Source organism: Xenopus tropicalis, chromosome 4 (genome assembly GCF_000004195.4).
Source record: "Xenopus tropicalis strain Nigerian chromosome 4, UCB_Xtro_10.0, whole genome shotgun sequence".
Lineage (NCBI taxonomy): Eukaryota > Metazoa > Chordata > Amphibia > Anura > Pipidae > Xenopus > Xenopus tropicalis.
Window position 1 is genome coordinate 14,438,625 of NC_030680.2, and position 21,168 is coordinate 14,459,792.

The window sequence follows — 21,168 nt, forward strand, 5'->3', positions numbered from 1 at the left end:
TGAACTATAGCGCCCCTACACCCTCTGCCCTGTACTATAGCGCCCCTACACCCTCTGCCCTGTACTATAGCGCCCCTACACCCTCTGCCCTGAACTATAGCGCCCCTACACCCTCTGTCCTGTTCTATAGCGCCCCTACACCCTCTGTCCTGTACTATAGCGCCCCTACACCCTCTGCCCTGTACTATAGCGCCCCTACACCCTCTGCCCTGAACTATAGCGCCCCTACCCCCTCTGCCCTGTACTATAGCGCCCCTACACCCTCTGTCCTGTTCTATAGTGCCCCTACACCCTCTGTCCTGTACTATAGTGCCCCTACACCCTCTGTCCTGTACTATAGCGCCCCTACACCCTCTGCCCTGTACTATAGCGCCCCTACACCCTCTGTCCTGTTCTTTAGTGCCCCTACACCCTCTGTCCTGTACTATAGCGCCCCTACACCCTCTGCCCTGTACTATAGCGCCCCTACACCCTCTGCCCTGAACTATAGCACCCCTACCCCCTCTGCCCTGTACTATAGCGCCCCTACACCCTCTGCCCTGTACTATAGCGCCCCTACACCCTCTGCCCTGTACTATAGCGCCCCTACACCCTCTGTCCTGTACTATAGCACCCCTACACCCTCTGTCCTGAACTATAGCACCCCTACCCCCTCTGCCCTGTACTATAGCGCCCCTACACCCTCTGTCCTGAACTATAGCGCCCCTACCCCCTCTGCCCTGTACTATAGCGCCCCTACCCCCTCTGCCCTGTACTATAGCGCCCCTACACCCTCTGCCCTGAACTATAGCGCCCCTACACCCTCTGCCCTGAACTATAGCGCCCCTACACCCTCTGCCCTGAACTATAGCGCCCCTACCCCCTCTGCCCTGTACTATAGCGCCCCTACCCCCTCTGCCCTGTACTATAGCGCCCCTACACCCTCTGCCCTGTACTATAGCACCCCTACACCCTCTGCCCTGAACTATAGCACCCCTACACCCTCTGTCCTGTACTATAGCGCCCCTACACCCTCTGTCCTGTACTATAGCGCCCCTACACCCTCTGTCCTGTACTATAGCACCCCTACACCCTCTGTCCTGTACTATAGCGCCCCTACACCCTCTTGCCCTGTACTGCACATCCTTCTGTCCTTGGCCCCTTGTCCTGTACCCTTGAATTTACAGGAGGTACAGGGTAACCCCATTCTCATTCCCTATTACACAAATGTGGGTATATTGTTTCACACACATACATCCAATAACTATATACCAATAAAAAAAGAAGGGTGTCATTATTCTGAAGAGCTTACAATCTGAAGGGTGATTAAGTTAATACAAACATGAGCTGTAGTATATGAAGGCAGAATGGGAACTATTCTGTAGAGCTTACACTCCTGAAGCACTCAAGGGACTAATTCAATTAGGAGCTGTAAATAGGGGGGCACTGTTCTGAAGAGCTTACACTCTAAGCAAGGGCAGGGCCAAGGAGGAGAAAGACAAAGACATTGCGACAAGTACAAAGTTGAAGGTGCATGAGAGGCAGAAGAGCTTGCAATCTAAGTGCCACTGAGTGGGGCAGTGCAAGCGGCCGGCCCACATGTCTCAGGAGAAACGTCTCAATCAGAAGCGCCAGTTCCTGCGCTGCCTCCTCCCCCAGGCCGGACTCATTGTTCAGGAGGGGCCGGACTATGGGGCCGGTTTAAGCTCAGCCTGGCCCGGCTCATTCTCTTTCTCTCATTCCCAACTTTGATCTCTTTCTGGCAACATCGCGTCACTGAGCCGGGGAGCTCGGTGCGACATAAGAAAGGCTCCTGCAGGGAAGGGAGCGCAAAGACGCGCAAAGACGCACGGACATGGAGCTGCTGTGCTGCGAGGTGGACACCATCAGGCGGGCCCATCTGGACAGGAACCTCATCACCGACCGGGTTCTGCAGACCATGCTCAAAGCAGAGGAGACCTGCTGCCCCAACGTGTCCTATTTCAAGTGCGTCCAGAAGGAGATCCTGCCCCACATGCGCAAAATAGTGGCCACCTGGATGCTGGAGGTGGGTGCGCCTCTCCTTTCACCCACTGCGCCCTTGGGTGGGGGGCGCCCCATGGTGGAGTCTAACACCTACCAACATCTTCAGTGGGTTCCTTCCAAACCCCTAGGGGAACAATACCCTCCAATATCCCACTTAGCTGGGGGGGGGGGGGGGGGGTTCTGATCCATAAGTGGGTCTTATACAATGCCTGAACCTTTAGATAATTCCATCCAAAGCTCCATTCGATGGGTGGTCTGACCCATGACTTAATTCCACCCCCGAATACCCTTGAGTAAGGATTGAAAAGCCCCATGATTAAGGTCCATCCTGGGACGTTAGTTGGTTCCGGTAAAGGCATTTCCTGCAGAATATAAACCCAGGGTTCTGATCAGGTTCTTCCTTCCTCTGCCGGACTGGGAAACTGCGACCACCATGAGTGGCAACGGGGGATGGTAGGGGGTGATTCAGCTTCAACTCCAGATCCTTAATATATATATACTGGGGGTTAATGGGCAATAACAGAGCTTTTCAGCTGCATAAGGGGTTTAAAAACTGGGGGGACCCACAACCTGGACCTGTAAAATCTCTGAAACTTCCAATTGTGTTCAATGTTACCCTTAGCCAGTAGAGTATCATTATTTATTTGTAATAAAATTTCAGTTTATGTTATTCATATCTCTATATGTATAAAATTCTGCCCCCCCCCCATTCAGTTTATGAATTGGGTTAAATTATATTGTAATGATATTGTACCCACCACCCCATGTTATAGTCAATGCTAACTGTGTCCCCCCCCATATGTCCCCCCCCAAGGTCTGTGAGGAGCAGAAGTGCGAAGAAGAAGTTTTCCCCCTTGCTATGAACTATTTGGACCGATTCCTGTCCGTGAAGACCCTCAGGAAGAGCCAATTGCAGTTGCTGGGGGCCACTTGTATGTTTCTGGCTTCTAAAATGAAGGAAACGATCCCACTGACTGCAGAGAAACTTTGCATTTACACAGACAATTCCATCAGGCCAGAGGAGTTACTGGTAATTTCCTTCTTTATTCTATAGAGATTCTATATGCGGCAGCCTGACCCACTCTAGCCTGGGGGGGGGGGGGTATTGTATTTATAGAGGAGTGTGGGGGGTTGGTTCAGTCCGTACACGAGGCCGTTTTTTTGGTAAAATAAATAAATAAAAATATCAAAGCCAGATAACACATTTCCCCTATGAAATCATGGCTCAGACCCACATATGAATAACACGCTTGTGCCACATGTAACTTGCCCTTAGCATTTGGCGCCCCCCTGTGGAATTAAAGTGCAGACGAGTCAGCCCGCTAACTGATCTATTCATTAAGGACTTTTCTATTAGTCCTGTATCCAGGCACCAAATGAAAAGCAAGAGGCGTTTGGGGAGAAAAAAAAACTGCTGATTGTGACTCCTGAAACAGTTGTGCGGCATTGTTTAGGGAGTCAGAACTAGAGAACAGGACGCACACAATAGCAATTCTGTTTCCATTGGGAAGGCGTAGATAACATATATGGGGAGGCTGCTAAGAAGGACATTCACTAAAACCTGGTTTTTGGATGGAGTTGCCCTTTAATGCCAAGTAAGCAACCCTGGTAGTGGTTTTCTTATCACTGAGCTTTATGTACATGCACAGAAATGTTACAGCCTCCCCCCACAACTGAATGTACACCCTTAACCCTACCCTTCTCCTCACCCACCCCATCCCTACCCTTCCCCTCACCCACCCCATCCATACGCTTCCCCTCACCCGCCCCATCCATACGCTTCCCCTCACCCACCCCATCCATACCCTTACCCTCACCCACCCCATCCATACCCTTACCCTCACCCACCCCATCCTTACTCTTCCCCTCACCCACCCCATCCATACCCTTACCCTCACCCACCCCATCCATACCCTTACCCTCACCCACCCCATCCATACCCTTACCCTCACCCACCCCATCCTTACTCTTCCCCTCACCCACCCCATCCATACCCTTACCTCACCCACCCCATCCATACCCTTACCCTAACTCCCCTCATTCCTACACTTCCCCTCACCCCCCCCCCGTCCCTACTCTTACCCTCACCCCCCCAACCCTACCCTTACCCTCACCCACCCCATCCATACCCTTACCCTAACTCCCCTCATTCCTACACTTCCCCTCACCCCCCCGTCCCTACTCTTACCCTCACCCCCCCCAACCCTACCCTTACCCTCACCCACCCCATCCATACCCTTACCCTAACTCCCCTCATTCCTACGCTTCCCCTCACCCCCCCCGTCCCTACTCTTACCCTCACCCCCCCCAACCCTACCCTTACCCTAACCCACCCCATCCATACCCTTCCCCTCACCCACCCCATCCTTACGCTTCCCCTCACCCACCCCATCCATACCCTTACCCTCACCCACCCCATCCATACTCTAACCCACCCCGACCCTACCCTTACCCTAACTCCCCCATCCCTACCTACCCTTACCCTCACCCACCCCATCCATACCCTTAACCTAAACCCCCCATCCCTACCCTTACCCTCACCCCCCATCCCTACTCTTACCCTCACCCCCTACCCTTACCCCCAAACCCTACCCTAACCCCCCCATCCCTACCCTTACCCTCACCCCCTACCCTTACCCCCACCCACACTATGCTGCCCAGTTCTAACTTGTCGCCCATCTCTCTTTTATTCTCCCCCCCACAGCTAATGGAACTGCTGATTCTGAACAAGTTGAAATGGGACTTGGCCTCTGTGACCCCCCATGACTTTATTGAACATTTTCTAAACAAAATGCCACTGACTGAGGATACCAAGCAGATCATCCGCAAACACGCCCAGACATTTGTTGCCCTCTGCGCTACAGGTATGGGTGCTATGTTCTGTCGCTGGTGCCAAACATACTTGTAAGCTCACTTACTGTTAATGCAGAGCGCCCCCTTCCCCCCGGGCACAGCTGCCCTGTGTTGGTACAAGGTGGATTACTGGCAGAGGGGTGCCCTGTGCTCTCTCCGAGGTAAGTTGGAAACGCCGCAGCCTTTGTACAAAAGCCTGACTGTCTGCAACAGGTTCCATGGAATAACATGCAGCTGAGTTTATATTTCCCCGGCACCCTGAGCCATCACAGAGCTCTATAGATCGTTGGCCGCCAACTCAAGGCTGGATTTGTGCATTTATCTTCTGTTAGTTTAAGCACAAGCTGCTATTTAAATAGCCTTCTCAGAATCCTCAGCATGTTGTTGGACTACAACTCCCAGCATGCTTGGCTATAGGGTGAAGAAAGCTGGCAGTTGTAGTCCAGCAACATGGAGGGACCCTGGGTTAAGAAAGAGGGGCCCAGAAAGCTCCCTGCAGCTGCCATGCTGGTCCTTTATCTCCATTAACCTCAGGGGAACAGCGGCCTCTAGTGGCTGGAGTGTGTAGAAAATGTGGGCTGCTCAGGAGGTATTGGGAGCTGCCATATTGCTTTCTCTTTGGAAGGATGTCTGTCCCTTAGGGGTGTACAAATTTTTGCCCTGGAAGGGAAGTTAATGTTTTCAGAATTTACCGTTGAACACTGTATAATGTGTTGCTCCCCCCCCCCGGCATATAGGGGTATGGGGGGCTGCAGCTTGGTTGTGTTTAATTGATGTATAATTGGCATGAGAGAAGCACGCTGCGGCTTTTGTGTGCTGGGGACATCATGCCCAAAGCAGCATCTGTGCAACACAAGCCCGGCCATTAAGAGCTGCCTGGCTTCAGCCAAGCGTGTCATTTGGGCACTGCCAGTCAGCACCGGGCCCCTCTGAGCAGAACCGCAAACACTTCTCCCAGTGTCAGGGAAACCAACACCCACTGCTGACGTCTTCGGCTCAGGCTTTGTGCTGTGCGCTGGAGGCGCGTTTGGGGGGGAAAGGCTCTCCCATAGCCCTGATCCATGCTCTGTGGGGCCTCCTGCTGTCTGCTTAGTGGGAGGAACCCAGGCTGGGCCCATTTCTTCTTGTAATGTACCCGCTCCAAATAGGCGCTTTCCCTATCCCTATGCTAAAGTACTGTAGATGGTTACTGTGGCTGTGGTGGGTGCTTATGCCCATATTGTGCCACACTGGCTCTGGTGTTGGTTGGCATGGGTTACTCACGGGGGGGGGGGGGGGGCACTGTGAGCCCAGTTGGATCTCGCTTTAGTTCTGCAAAGCCAGAGCTGGCACAACTATAACTCTGGCATGGCCTGATATACCCCCCACTGGGCAAGCAATATGGCAGCTTTCACACAGCGGTCTCATTGGATCTGCTGGCACTGTATGCCATGCCCTCTGCCTTGGTTTCCTTTATAGGAGCAATAAATGCTACATTGTGGCCAAGGAATCCTGATACTCGGTAACCTTTAATCATTGTTATGACAAACAACACTGTAACCATTCCCTGCAATCGGATTGCTCAGATAGGGAGTGTGTGGCATGGTCTGGAGGTGACCAAAGGTGACTTTCTTCACAGCTGCCCTTGGGGATGTGCCAGTAGGGCAGATGCTTTGGGCCTTTCCAAAGAGCAGTTGTAGGTGGGAATAGTGGGGACATAGGGCATGATGGGTACAGTAGGGCATGATGGGTACGGTAGAGCATGTTGGGTACAGTAGGGCATGATAGGTACAGTAGGGCATGATGGGTACAGTAGGGCAGGGGTCTCAAACTCGCGGGCCATTTGCGGCCCTCGGTACAGTATTTTGTGGCGCGCACCAACGCCTTCTCAAAAGCAATGAATGGATCACGATTTTTATTGCGATTCAAGGGATAATGCAAGGCACGGCGGGCGGGAGCTGCTGATTGCGGAAATGACGTTATGCCATCATAACAGTTATTATGGGAAGAGCTAATTGTGCACACAGAACGTCTTCCCATAATAACTGTTATGATGGCATAACGTCATTTCCGCAATCAGCAGCTCCCGCCCGCCGTGCCTTGCATTATCCCTTGAAAGCCAATTTTTTGTGAAATCCCTTATGCGGCCCAGCCTCATCCTGACTTTGCCTCCTGCGGCCCCCAGGTAAATTGAGTTTGAGCCTCCTGCAGTAGGGCATGATGGGTACAGTAGGGTATGATGGGTACAGTAGGGCATGATGGGTACAGTAGGGTATGATGGGTACAGTAGTGCATGATGGGTACAGTAGTGCATGATGGGTACAGTAGGGCATGATGGGTACAGTAGGGCATGATGGGTACAGTAGGGTCTGATAGTTACAGTAGGGCATGTTGGGTACAGTGGGGCATGATGGGTACAGTAGGGTATGATAGGCACAGTAGGGCATAATGGGTACAGTAGGGTATGATGGGTACAGTAGGGCATGATGGGTACGGTAGGGCATGATGGGTACAGTAGGGTATGATAGGTACAGTAGAGTATGTTGGGTACAGTAGGGCGGGATGGGTACAGTAGGGTATGATGGGTACAGTAGGGCATGATGGGTACGGTAGGGCATGATGGGTACAGTAGGGTATGATGGGTACAGTAGGGCATGATGGGTACGGTAGGGCATGATGGGTACAGTAGGGTATGATAGGTACAGTAGAGTATGTTGGGTACAGTAGGGCGTGATGGGTACAGTAGGGTATGATGGGTAAAGTAGAGCATGTTGGGTACAGTAGTGCATGATGGGTACAGTAGGGCATGATGGGTAAAGTAGAGCATTTTGGGTACAGTAGGGCATGATGGGTACGGTAGGGTATGATGGGTAAAGTAGGGCATGATAGGTACAGCATGGCATGATGGATACAGTAATGCATGATGGGTACAGTAGGGTGTGATAGGTACAGTAATGCATGATGGGTACAGTACGGTATGATGGTGGCAGTAGGGCATGATGGGTACAGTAGTACATGATGGATACAATAGGGTATGATGGAGGCAGTAGGGCATGATGGGTACAGTAGGGCATGATGGGTACAGTAGGGCATGATGGGTACAGTAGTGCATGATGGGTACAGTAGGGTATGATGGGTACAGTAGGGCATGATGGGTACAGTAGGGCATCATGGTGGCAGTGGGTGACCCAGTGGGTTAGAGTAGTGCTAGTGATCCCACTGGAATGTTCCGGCATGGAGCCATGGGAGCCGGCTCCTTTGCTTGTGTGTGTTAGTTAACCCTTTGTGCGCCCAGGCTCTGCATTATGTCCCTGTGCCCGAGGCGCAGCCAGAGATGAAGTTACTGTGCCCCACCCTGGCGCCGTGACCTGCCCGTTATGCTGTTCTGACCAGTGAACCTGCTGAAGGCAGGGGTTGGGGGCAAAGGTTGGCCCCTTGTTATGCTGCCGGTACTTTGATCTGTGCCTTTCTTGTTTACAGCCCTGGCTGCACCGTCATCACATTTCTGCCAGCCTCTCATTTATGGCAATGTGCTTAAAGGGGAAGCGCATATCCCTGCCATATTGCTTGCACTGTACTGTGGGTGAGAGGGTATATCTGTGTGGGCCACCCGTTCTCTATATATTTGCATTTATACTAATGATACTGTCCTGCCTCATTCTTTCCCATGGTGCATTGTGTGCCAAATTGTTTCCATTGGTGTGAATGAGTAGGATCTGCCATGTTGCTAATTGTCGTTAATACTCTACTGCTTTATAATTCCTTTTTTGCCTATCAGCCTTGAGTTAATTAGGAATATTCAGTGTAATACAGGAAGACTTTCCCTTTGCACGGCTCACTTCCTAATTAGGAGGCTCCTTGTCTGCCCCCCCCCCCCCCCCACAAGGGAATGTAACGATCCACTAACACAGAGCTGTAGCTGTGCATACATGGGAGATACCATCATGTCTCTGTTGCTGGGGGGAAGCATATTCCGTGCTTCACATTGGAATGTAGAGAGAGGCTTGACTCGTGCTGAACATTATTATGTTATTTGTAGGGGAAGGTGTGTATGTCTTCTACTGATCAAAGGGGCACTCCACCCAAACACTGTCTTTTTGCCTAATGAAAGAAAACTTTCCATTCCATGTTTTGCGGTTTTTAACTTATTTGTCATTGTTACTGAGAGCAGTATCGGTATATTCACTGTCACTGCCGGTTCTGACTCCTGAAACTGCGTAGATCAGGATCATAACTGACAATATGAGTCCCAGAAACCAGAAAGGGACAAGCAAACAAGACACTGGACAGTTGCTCTCTTTTAAGGGCACAGTAGCACCAGGCATACTTGGCCACTAGGAGTGCTGTTTCATTGTATGTGAAGTGCAGTATGGCAGCCCTGCTTCACTCCTTATACATATGTGGTGGTAAATAAGGCCCTGTGCCCTTTAACTGAGCTTTGCACTGGGCTGCCATATTGATGAATGGCGCTTGGGCAACTGCCAACACTTTTCTTTTATTGTCTAATGGTTTTAGTTGGCCTTTAATGACAGTAAAGCCCCTTGTTGGCACGATTCTTTACCCAAGACGGTTTCGCGCCAACTGCACAATTAGCGCCGGCTTATGTCTGACCCGTTGTTGGAAACAAATGCCATTTCCATTGCAAGGAGCCCTATTCGGCGGCCCTGGCCTTTCATGCACCTTCATCCCGGGTGATGTGCGCAGGCTGTTCCTGCTTGATTGATGTGCTCACTTTTGATTGGGCTGAATGAAAAGGTTTTCATTCATGGCTGTGAGCTCTCAGACAGACCCAACAGCTCCTTCAATTTTCCTTTATAATAAAGGGGTAATGGGGGGGGGACTCGTCTTGGTTGGGAATCTTCGCCTGCCCCCCCTCTTCCTCGTTTGCATTACTGTTGGACGCAGCTTTGTCCTGCCGCTGGCCGCCATTCCTTTCTCCTACAACGCTCAAAGTTGTTTATTCATTTTGGATGAAGTCTCAGATAGGCTGCCGGGGGAACACGGGGGTGGCCCCATCCTCCTTTGTGCCCGTGTCAGGTTCAATTCATCTCACTGCCTCCCTCTTGTTCCTGAGCGTTCAATAGGGCACGATGAGGCGATGGAGTCTGACAATAGTGCCACGCTTTTCACTCGGCAGCGTCCAATTACAGAGCAGAGGGGCCCCCTTGATTAATATGCCGAAATTAGTGGCCTCTGCCACAGAGACGTCTCCGCTCAATAGAACACAACAGCTTGGGCATGCCGCCTGTGATGGCTTACAGACAGTCCTGGCAGACCTTATTAATAATAACCCCCCCCCCCCATGGCCTGTAGAGGAATGGCCGGCACCATTCTGGATTGTCTTAGAGGGGGGGGGTTCTTTTTAACTTCAGTAAAAAGCCCTGTTTTGAAATGTATTCTTCTACTTCCCAGAGTTTTTGTTAAATGCCCATTTTTACCCATAATGACAGTCGGGATAATTATGTGGTTGCCGCCAATCTTTCCCATAATGACAGCCGCTTTTATCATTGAACCTTCGGCACTGAGCCGGGCCAACAGTTTATTACGTTGAGGAAGAGCATGAAGGAACAGCAAATAGACATTGAGTAACTGGGGTTTATGAGATGTTCTATGTGCAAATAACATTTCACTTGGTGACTTTCCAGAGAGAAGGATCTTCTTCTCCTGTTAGTTCCAACCTGCCTGTGAACCTTATATTCTAGGGCTGCTCCTCCTTGGAGGGCTTGGAGCAGTTTCATTTAGAGTAAAAGCCCATTGGCTCTCCTTAAGACACCTAAAAGCTCAGCTTGAAGGTCAGTTATGGTTAGGGTCAAATTATACTTGCTGCCTTGGATATTCATGAAGCTATGGTAGATACACCAATGTTCTTCAAGACCTCTAACCTTGTTATGTGCTAAGGGGGTGCCTAAGCAAAGGTTAGACCTCAATGAGGAGCTTGAACTGGAAAAGTCTAGCAACTATATACGTTATACCTAAGCAGGTTTCCATTCTTTCAGTCAAGGTCAACTGTTGGATACTTGAGAGTCAATTGGTGGCTGAAGACAGTGAAGTGGAAACAAGGTAGCATTCTAAAGCTGAGTAAGGTTTAAAGTATGTGTATGGTGGCCAACCCCTATCTAGTTTATATGGATAATGGTTGGTTTGTGGAACAGTGCACCGTTGGCCAATTGGGAAGTGGAAAGGAGACACAGGAGCTCCTGTTCCTGTCCTCTTGGCTGTTGAAACTATAGACAGGTGGCCATAGTGTTTATGTAGCCACAGTGTTCATCCATTTAGCCCATTGGGGCAGTTAGTCAGATACCATAAAGGATTGGCCAGTACATGACTGCGGTGCCTTGTTAAGCCTTGTACAAGGGGAACCATCACTATAATTAAATACACCATTGACCTAAGACCAAGAACTGACTCTTGTATTGCCCCCTGATGTTTTTCCGGTTCCTAGAATCAGGGTTAACTGGGCACTTTTTGAGCTTGCAATATGCCGTCCTCACAATAAAGAGCATTCCCGTGCAGCCAATGGGAGACATTCAGCCTTTTGAAAGAATAGAATGGCAAGGTCCCCCTGAATTGGTGGTGGGGGGTGTCCTGCCTCTCCGGGAAACACGAGACTGCTTTTGTACAGACCTACAGCAATGCAGCTTGGCATGGATCCCGCAGCTCTGGCAGTATTATGCCACATCAGAATGTAACTGATTGCTGTCTGTGTTTTGGGGGGCCCAGACGCTTGGCTCTGCCACATCGGATTCATTCCGTGCTGTTAGGGATGGACAGGAGCCAAGGGCTGGCAGCTCAATGATTACAAAAGGACTTTCAGAGGTGCGATCTTGGGCAGAATGGGGCATTTGCTGATTTTTGTTTTGTTTTGTGAAAGCTCTCCGATATTTATTACTTACTGCTCGCTGTCGCTTTGGAACCCCGGAGACAATCCCTCGGCTCCTAACCTTGAAATGGGTCCAGGAGTTTAGAGAGCATTACCAGGTCACTTTGAAACGCCGCGCAAATGGAATTCTTTTGTGCACGGAAGCGAAAATGAGTCGATTGTGTTACATGAAAAGCGTAATGACTTCTACTGTACCCGGAGCGGCAGAGGCACAGGCAGGGGAGGGGAGGGAGGCACTGTGACCAGTTCTTTTCATTTCTGGCACGCCAAGCCTGCTCCGGGTAATGAAAGGTTCAGGGAGTCAGGGCGTACAACACCACTTAAGAGACGGATTTCACCAGCCTTCGGGGGTCTGAAGAAGGTTAATAAAGCTGAAACGTTACTGTTATGAAAGACTCTCTGATGCTTGTGCTTTGTAATCAATCCCCCTCACCTTACCCAAGTTTGATTGAACTTTAAAGTTGCTCTGATGAGTAAGCACTTGGCTCTTCCCACTCTATATATATATATATATATTTATATTGTAAGAAAGTGCTGATAATGCTCTTGCTCTCAATCTAATACGTTCTTCTCAAATTCCTCTCTTGCAGATATAAAGTTTATCTCCAATCCACCCTCCATGATCGCCGCCGGCAGTGTTGCAGCAGCCGTTCAGGGACTAAATTTGGGAAACGCCGACAGTGTCTTCTCCACTCAGCGCCTCACGCTTTTTCTATCACAGGTCATCAAATGTGACCCGGTAAGTCACACAGACCAATTATAGGAGATTGTTGCTTGGCTTGAACTCCTTTGCTTAGTGGTTTTGTAAAATGGTGCTGAAGTTTTGTTGGACCCTTGATATGCTGACATTCCAATGCAGTGGCTCAGCAGGAAAGGCCTTGAGCTGTGGCTGAGGGGATGGGGGGGCTCAGTCTGAAAGCCAATGAAAATTGGGGAGACTGGCCATTTGCTTTTCTACATAAACAAAAAGCATAGCTTGAAGGTCAGTTAGGGTGAAGCTTGTGGTCAATATGTATTTGATGCCCTAGATATTAGATGTTGAACAGTGTAAGCTGAGACTTTTAGTTGAACATTTTTGCTCTGGAATGTGTGGTTTGGGGGCACGTAATGAATCCCACAGTATGCACAAAACAAAGGCTAAGTAAAAAAAAAAGAAAGATCACATCAAACACAGGCCTTCTGGCATCTCCTGACCTTGGTTTATAAAGGCTGGTGGGATCCTCATTGTCCTGCCAAATGTGATGGACTTTTATGAAGCCATCTTTTAATGATCTCCTGGGCTTTTTACAGTAGCTGGTATTCTAACTGGGTGGTTTGCCCTCCCTCCCACTTCTCACTCCCAGTCCTCCAGTAGATGCACCTCAGTCATTTGGGAGCAATAAACCTTTTCCTGGCAATGAAAGCGACCAGGAAGAATAGGACAAGCAATGGTGGAAGTCAATGATCCATATCACAAAGCTGTGAAGTTGGGGCGGCTTCAAGCTTTGTTCTGGAACAATGTCTTGAGTCCACTACAGAAGAACGCTTTAAAAACGTCCTTGTTAGGTTCACAGGCGACTGGTTAATGGAACAAGCCCCTCAAAGATGTTTATTGAGCTTCACTTAGGGCCCGAAGGTAGAGATGTGTGAAGACCAGAGAAAGAAGAGCTGCCTTTCAAGAGGCCCCCCCAGGCCCAGCAGGGTTGTAGTTATACATAGAGGCTACAAATTGGACTTAGCTTATACAAGGATTATACAGAGATGGAATGTTCTCTTCATTGTGCCCTAGTCATTTGCTGTTTATTTAAGACCTATAGCACACCCTACTCAGAAATGGGGTTTATGTTATCCTTATGTATATTCTTTACAATTTTCTTTGCTCATTCAGCGTATTGCCTTTCCTCTTTGTCAGCTGCCATTGTTCCTTTATTGTTGAAATGAGAAATATATATAAGCACTAGCCAATATCAACCTGTCTTTCCAGTAGTGCCGCTACCAGTAATATACAATATGTCTGTCAACTGTTGAGTGTTAAGTCGTCAGTGTGCTTTCATTTCTTATGTTCCCTTTGTTTAACAGAAACATTACATAGGTCCCTCCTAGATTCCGTTATGGTATCTAAGATGCCCTTCTTGATGACCTCCCATAGCCATCCTGTTGTGTTATGTTCCCCTTATTATTAGTTATCATAGGGTTGGGCCTTGTGGTCAAGAAGTACAGTGTGACCTTATTTGGGCTCAAACCTCAGTTTCTCATGGGCTTATTGGTCTGGACGGGGGTGAAGACCATTGTTCCGAACCTGTAAACTGGTCGGCTCAGATGTATTAAACTGTAGGCGGTGAAGGCCATAGATCACCATGATTACATTCCTCGGGAGGATAAATATCAGTAAGAATGTTCTGTATTTATGTTGGAGTGTATGGCGCTCCTTCTGCTGGAATATGTCAGCTATGGGATTGTATAAATTCTTTGTATTTATGTGTGTGTATGAACAGTGTGCAGTAAAAGAGCCACTGCATGCTGGGATTTCTCTACATAATGGTGCTTAGTAGAGAATGTCCAAAGGAATATCCTGCTATATAAGTATATTTTGCAGTGGTACAGCTCATAAGGCTCTGGCCACACCCCCTAGGCAGCTAGACCACACCCCCTTGGCAATTGGGCCATGGCTCCCTTGGTTTCTTGTAGGGGGATTAAAAGTCTACAGGAAATGTTATGGGGTAGGAACATTACATAGGGTTTGTTGGACCTGCCACCCTATAGGGCAGTGGTTCCCAACCTTACGAATACCACGACCATTTAATACAGTCATGTTGTGGTGACCCCCAACCATAAAATTATTCCTAAAATATGTGTTTTCCGATGGTCTTAGGCAACCCCTGTGAAAGGGTTGTTCGACCCCCAAAGATGTCTGACCCACAGGTTGAGAACCACTGCTGTGGGTTACATTTCGGGTATTGTGTTTTACCCCCAACTGATGGCAATGGGCAGCCCCAAGCCTTGCCAAATGCATGCCGGCATTGGGGTGATAACTGCCGGTTCTGGGTAACAAGCGACGCTTCCCATTGTGGTCATTGAGAAGTGATCCAAAGTCTTTTGGATTTGGGGGGGGGATTTTGTACACTTAAGTGTTTTCAGGCTCCGCGTGGGTGGATCCAAGTTAATTTAGGCTTAAATATGTGTCTTTTATTGGCCTAAATCTTAAATCCAGATGTCCTAATGGTTGATGTTCTCCGTTTCCTCCCATTAGGACTGTTTACGGGCATGTCAAGAACAGATCGAGTCTCTCCTAGAGTCCAGTTTGCGCCAAGCACAGCAGCAACACAACACGTCCTCAGACACAAAAAACATGGTGGAAGAGGCGGACATCTCCTGCACCCCGACCGACGTCCGGGACGTCAACATCTGACACGGCGGCTCACAGACATTTTTTTTTTTGCTCCAATATATATATATATATATATATATATATATATAGCTTTGGAGTGTGGTGGGATATAACTTGCGGATGAGAACAAGGCCACGCCTTCCGGAACACTTTGGTCACACCCGGAGGAAATTCTGCTTCAAAATATACCCGTTCACCTCTATGAAAAAAAAAAAAAAGTACAAATAATTCCCAAAAACTTTCCTACAACAAAAAAACAAAAAAGAGGAAAAAAAAATAGTATTTGTATAAACCTCTGTGGGTTTGTGCTCCAAAAAAGATAATTTTTATAAGACAATAATCAGTTAGTTTTATATGAAAGTGTTTGTGTCTGTATGTTATAAAAATAGGCATTAACACAAGAGAATTGTCTCCAGGGGAGGTACTAGTTTTTTTTTGTTTTTTCGATTTCTTACATGTATGCAGCCATTTTTAATGTAGAAGAGGTTTCTAGATAGATTTTTTTTTAAAAAAAATTTACAAAAATGTCCTTTATTTTCTTAAAAAAAAAACGACAAAAAAAAATGAACTTTTCCTTCCATGCAGTTCAGGCTTCTGTGTATCCCGCTTGCTATTGCATGTAGTCACTTTATATATTCTCCATTTCTCTATAGTCGCCCTCTTCGCCTTATGAATGGTTGGTGTATTCCGTACAATAGCGTATCGTAGTATAGCGCATCACTATATGCTAATCAAATACGCGGATGAGTCCACCGGCGGCGGCTCAGCGGGGGCCGGCTTAGTATCGCCTGAAATTAGTTTACTGCCTCTATTATACTCTATTATTAAGAGATACGGACATAGTGAACATAATATATTTTTTTATAATCTCGTTTGTTTCTAGCTGCCTTTATATAATGTGCCGGAATCCCCCAACGACCCGGCGACGGTGGGACCATATCCGCGACTTTTTTTTTTTATTTTCCAAACTTTATTCTACAACCATTCCATTTCAAAGCACTTTGGGTCCATTATAGCTAATATGTTATTTTATGTGGGAATCAACAAAAATGGAATGGTTTAGAATTGTTCTTTTTTAATTTTTTTGCGCTTGTTTGCAACTAGCAATTCAAGTTTTTTTCATTTTTTTTTTTTTTATATATAAATATGGTGTTAGGGGGAGAAAGTGGTTAGGGAATTTGCATTTACACAACACGAATTTGCTTCTGTGTTTCTAATTATTAGTAGGAAATGTGTATGGCGCCTGCTGTGTACAGCTTTAAAGGGCAAGTAGTTTTTAAAGCTTTATGTCAAGTAAATGTCAGATTGAAGCTTTTTTTTTTTTTTTTAAACACTAAACTATATAATTTATAGCTAAGGCTGATATTTATTACAGAAGATCCTCAAAAAGGCCAGTATAATTTGTAAAATGCAATTTTTCCCCCCTTTTTAACTTGTCCGTACAGCAAAGTGCCCCCCCGACCGTGGGTTTTCATCGGAAACGCCGTCGTTTCATCGCCAGTGTACTTGAAATTATTAGAACCCTGATTTTTTTTCCAAAAAAATGTACTTTAGGTAAAAATAGGAAATTTGCACATCTTGGCTATGTACCTTTTTTTTTTTTTTTTCCTTGTATTTTATGAAAATCAGTTTCGAAAAAAAAAAAAGGTTGTGGGGGGGGAAGAAAAAAAGTGTGAAGAATCACGAATGCAAAAAATTGATATTTTTTTTTTGCCCTAAATTTGTCGATTGTAAAATTAAGGAAAAAAAATGGAAAAAAAAACCTGAAAAATTGGAGATTGTTCTCCCGTTTTATTAAAGCTGCTAAAGTTGAATGAATTCCCAGCGTGGTCTGAAGAACACACACGAGAACGTACCAGTGCTTTTCTGTATCTTTGTCATTGTGTATTGCTGCTATTCTGTGGATTAGACTTTTTTTTTTTTTTCGTGATATAATGTCATTTACTGCCATTTCTAGAATTGAATTTTCTCATAGAAAATTATATTATTTGACATCATGGTTTTTTTTTTTTTTGTAGATTTTTTTTTTTTTTTTTTTTCAATGTGATCAATTTTTAATTTTAATGTGATTACTGCTCTATTCCAAAAACAAAAAAAAAAAACGAGGAAAAAAAAAAAGGAAAAAGAAAAAAAAAAAAAACCAAGAAAGTTCTTATCTTCACAATACCTCATGTGACATTTTATCACATTTTATTCCAGGTATGGTGTCCAGTGTTCTTTTTTTTTTTTTCTTTAGTTTTTATGGAATATTGGTAGGAACGGATCAGACTCCTGTTGCTGGGAGTCGATTATCAAGCGACGGTGCCGGAAACAGGAATGTGCATGTCGGATTCTGTGTCCGACGCTGAGACAATGGTCGATATATCTATGTTAAGATGCAAACAGTGCTGAGCATTGGATGAGATATGTATTTTAGAACTAGATTGTGCCAGAATTGATTGGAAAAAGCAAGTCTGTACTAAGCCCCGCCCCCCAAAACGTATTGATTGCAGTTAGCATGGTTGCATCTTCAAGTTGACTCGATAGGCAAGTTTATTTATGACACTGCAAAGTTTACCGCTTGATAGAAAGAACCAGGATGATATTCTGTAGTCTGAAGGCTGCTTGACGCATTTCGCGCCGTGTGTAGAACACAAGTCGAGGCCTGTAGGTTTCTCATTTGGCTCCACAGGCAAGGAGAAGGCCTTGTTCCATTCCTGAACTGCCCACGGGAACTTTATCCTTATTAAATAGCAAGCCGGCTAATTATGTACGGGCAAATTAGCTGGATTTTGCACGCTGCTAAAACCAAAATCCAGATACAGAAAGGAATAGAAAAATGTAGAATTTTTTTTTTTAATTCTTTACTGCGAGGGTGCAAAGAACACTGGGCTCATCCTGTCTAAATTTCAGGAATATTTTCTTTTTACCTCCATTTACCTCAAACGCCTCTGTCCATGTGTTCGACTCTCTCTGTCTCTTTATTTTTTTGATTTCTTTTCCTGGACCAAATGTGATAATGGCGTCAGTGGTTCCCAGTTCCGCATCTGGGGCAAGTGTGGGTACAGCTTTATCCCGGGCGTACTGCTAGGCCAAAGGCTGACGTTGGGTTTGTGTTTCCAACAGAGTTGTGTTATATGTCACGGTATTTACAGTTTTTTTTATTTGATATACAAGTCTTTCAGCTGTGTGCTTTTTGTTTCCCCGTGTGTAATGGCATTGATGGTCTGAAACGCACATTGTCACCGACAGACCGCTAACACAAACTCTCCAACATCAGAGTGATATGAAAATTATATGAATTAAAGTCTAGAAATAAATTTTTAAAAAAACATGTTCTTTGTTTTGTGTTTTTGTTTTTAAAACTGTTATTTTCTGAGCTTTTACCTTTATAGGTTGGTCAGCAGCAATTTAGGCTAATAGTGCGGGTCTAATTCACACTTATTTCCATCAGGGATTGGTGATTCGGTGGGGTGTTAGTGCTCAGGGCTGACCTGGAACGCCCCATGGAACAGAGTCAATCGATTCCTGACTTTTAGGGTCATTTTCATACAGTGCTGGGGGTGTAGAGGTCAGCCCTGACCAAGGCATTATCTATGTAAGCTTGATGATATAATATGAAGAAGCCAATGGAGTCCTTGGGCAGGGCAAGGGTAGTTAGAGGGCAGCACCCTTCCCACAGGGCACCGTCTATACATCTGCAACCACATTTTGTCAAAAGTGGGAAAAATTTGTCCAAATTCAACTTTTTGAGGTTTTCACCTGGTTGGCTGATGACCCCTTTACACTTGTCAATGCAGTCATTGTCCAATCAGACTTCTTAGCTTCATTAAACTGCTTCAGTTGCAGCATGGCTTATCACAGTTATAGTTTTGCTCAGAATTTATATCTAACAACATGGAGCTTTGTATGTAAGAACTTGCCCCCTGATTCAGAAAATTATTGCCTTTGACTAGATAGATGAGGTGCTCCCTCAAGTGGAGACTTCTGAGAATGTGTTGCTGATTGGTTGAGTGTTCTGACAATGGCTATGCCACGGAGAAAGAGTGCCCTAATTCTGATCTGTTGACTAGGATCCTCCAAACCATGTTGGCAGCTTATTGGCCCATGTAGGGGCACTTCCTACAGCCTACCTGATTGGATGAAAGTCTTACTGTCACCATCTTGCCCTATTGGTGCAACAGGTCTGGCACCACCAATACTGGTTGGACTGGAATTCCTAAAAAGAGGTTGCATTAGGCCATGCCGATCATCCACCCTGATTATACCCAATCGGTATTGAAGTCCTACAAATATTGGCGGTATTATTCTTGCTGTATGAGGTAGGGAGGTGGATTCCTCTCCCCTATGATGTCATTGCTGATGTTCTGGCAAGTTACTAATTACTGGCTTGTATGTCATTCGACCAGTAGAACATTAACTAAGGTACAGCAAATTTGCAATGCACTTGGGGGTAAATTTAGTCTTCTTCATTCTTCTGCCCCTGGCCAGTCTAGTTAGGCCTCTGATATGACCAACCACACCCCCAGCCTTCCCCAATTGACGATTTGCTTTCACTGATCTGCCCAGTCCCCAACCCCTTGATGTCACCACCTGGTAACTCTTACAGGGAATCCTATTGGCTGCTAGGGTTGCCTCCTGCCTGGTATTTCAGTGGCCTAGCCGGTAAATATATAATCCCTACTTATTCCGCCTCTGATCCACCACATTCCTACCTCCCTGCTCCCCATCCATCCTGCCCATTGCCCCTTCAGCATTGCCTCCTTATGAATATTCGGCCATTCATGCCATAGCTCTGCCCTGTTGCATCACAGTCCTGCCCCAGTTGGCTTCTAGCCTAGGGTTTCCACCTGGACGGTATTTTACTGGCCTAGTCGGTAAAACACCTGCCAAGGCCTTGGCCGGTATTACAAATTTACCTGTAATTTACCAGTACTTAGATTGTAAGCTCTACGGTGCAGGGACCTCCTTCCTACTGTGTCTCATACCACATGGCACTTACTCCTGTGTATTTATATATATTTATTGTATTTATTATAACACTTGTCCTCCCTGAGTGTAATTCTGTATATTGTAAGATTGTACAGCGCTGAGTACCCTTGTGGCGCTTTATAAATAAAGTTATACATACATACATACATACATACATACATGTAGCTGCTGGTAAATCTGTAATATCCTGAAGTTCAGCCCCTTAACCCTCAATCCACCGAGAACCCACCCCAAAATGACCCTTCTCCTTCCCCGATCCTCCTCTCAACATCTATGACATCATATCCTCACCCCTATTGTCACTGCCCCGCCCCCTCCTACATCACAGCCTGCCCCTTTTGTTCCCACTCCCCCTGCTGGTCGGTAAATTTAAAATATAAAAAAGGTGGCAACCCAATTGGCTGCTTGAAAATGAATTGCAAGTAACCAATCTCTTGTGTGGGGGGGACACTGGAGTGAGTCCAGCCAATGAATAATGAAAATAATAGCCATAAAAAGACACAGAAAAACAGAATTTTGACTAAAAAAACCTTCAGCTATAACTTCAAGCGCCTCTCCAGTTTCCCAGCCATTCCAAGATATAAATCAGCGGCGAGGCAGCTGCACTTGCTACCCCTGGCCATGTCGGAGAAAGAGAAATTCCCCCCAACAAACCCCGAGCACTTTTGCAATAATTACGCTGTAAGACGCGCGGCTGGGGGGACAATGGCACTAAGTGTTTTTAAACCATGGCTGCTGCAGTGGGCCCGGGCCATGTGACACTGTATACAGTGTTTTGCCATCCGAGGAATGCCTTTGATCAGGACTTTATGCAAGAGGGGGGAAGAAAAAAGGCATGAAACCATAATCCGTTCCCACAGTCCCACTAAACGTGAGCCGTAGCCGCGCCGGGACAATAGCAGCAAAGCTTTCAGCCGGAACAATGGCCAAAGGCCTAGATATTACACGGCTGCTGACTCACAGCCCCTACATTCAGCGGAACATTCCTCCCTGGGCTCATTATTATCCCGCTGCTCTAAGGATGCAGAAGATTAACACTTTCCCTTTTATTTTAATCTCCATCCCCCCCGATAATGATTCTTTTATAGGAGAGGAGTCGCAAATTCACCAAACT

The 21,168-nt window shown here is 46.7% G+C and overlaps 1 protein-coding gene across 1 annotated transcript; it reads left to right on the forward strand.

The window, feature by feature from the left end:
* The first annotated feature begins 1,725 nt into the window (after window positions 1–1,725).
* On the forward strand, window positions 1,726–15,634 carry ccnd1 (cyclin D1). Its single transcript, NM_001005452.1, is given in 5 exon segments — window positions 1,726–2,026; window positions 2,819–3,034; window positions 4,709–4,868; window positions 12,307–12,455; window positions 14,946–15,634. Coding segments are annotated over 5 exon segments (876 nt in total). The 5' UTR covers window positions 1,726–1,834; the 3' UTR covers window positions 15,105–15,634.
* Window positions 15,635–21,168: the final 5,534 nt, after the last annotated feature.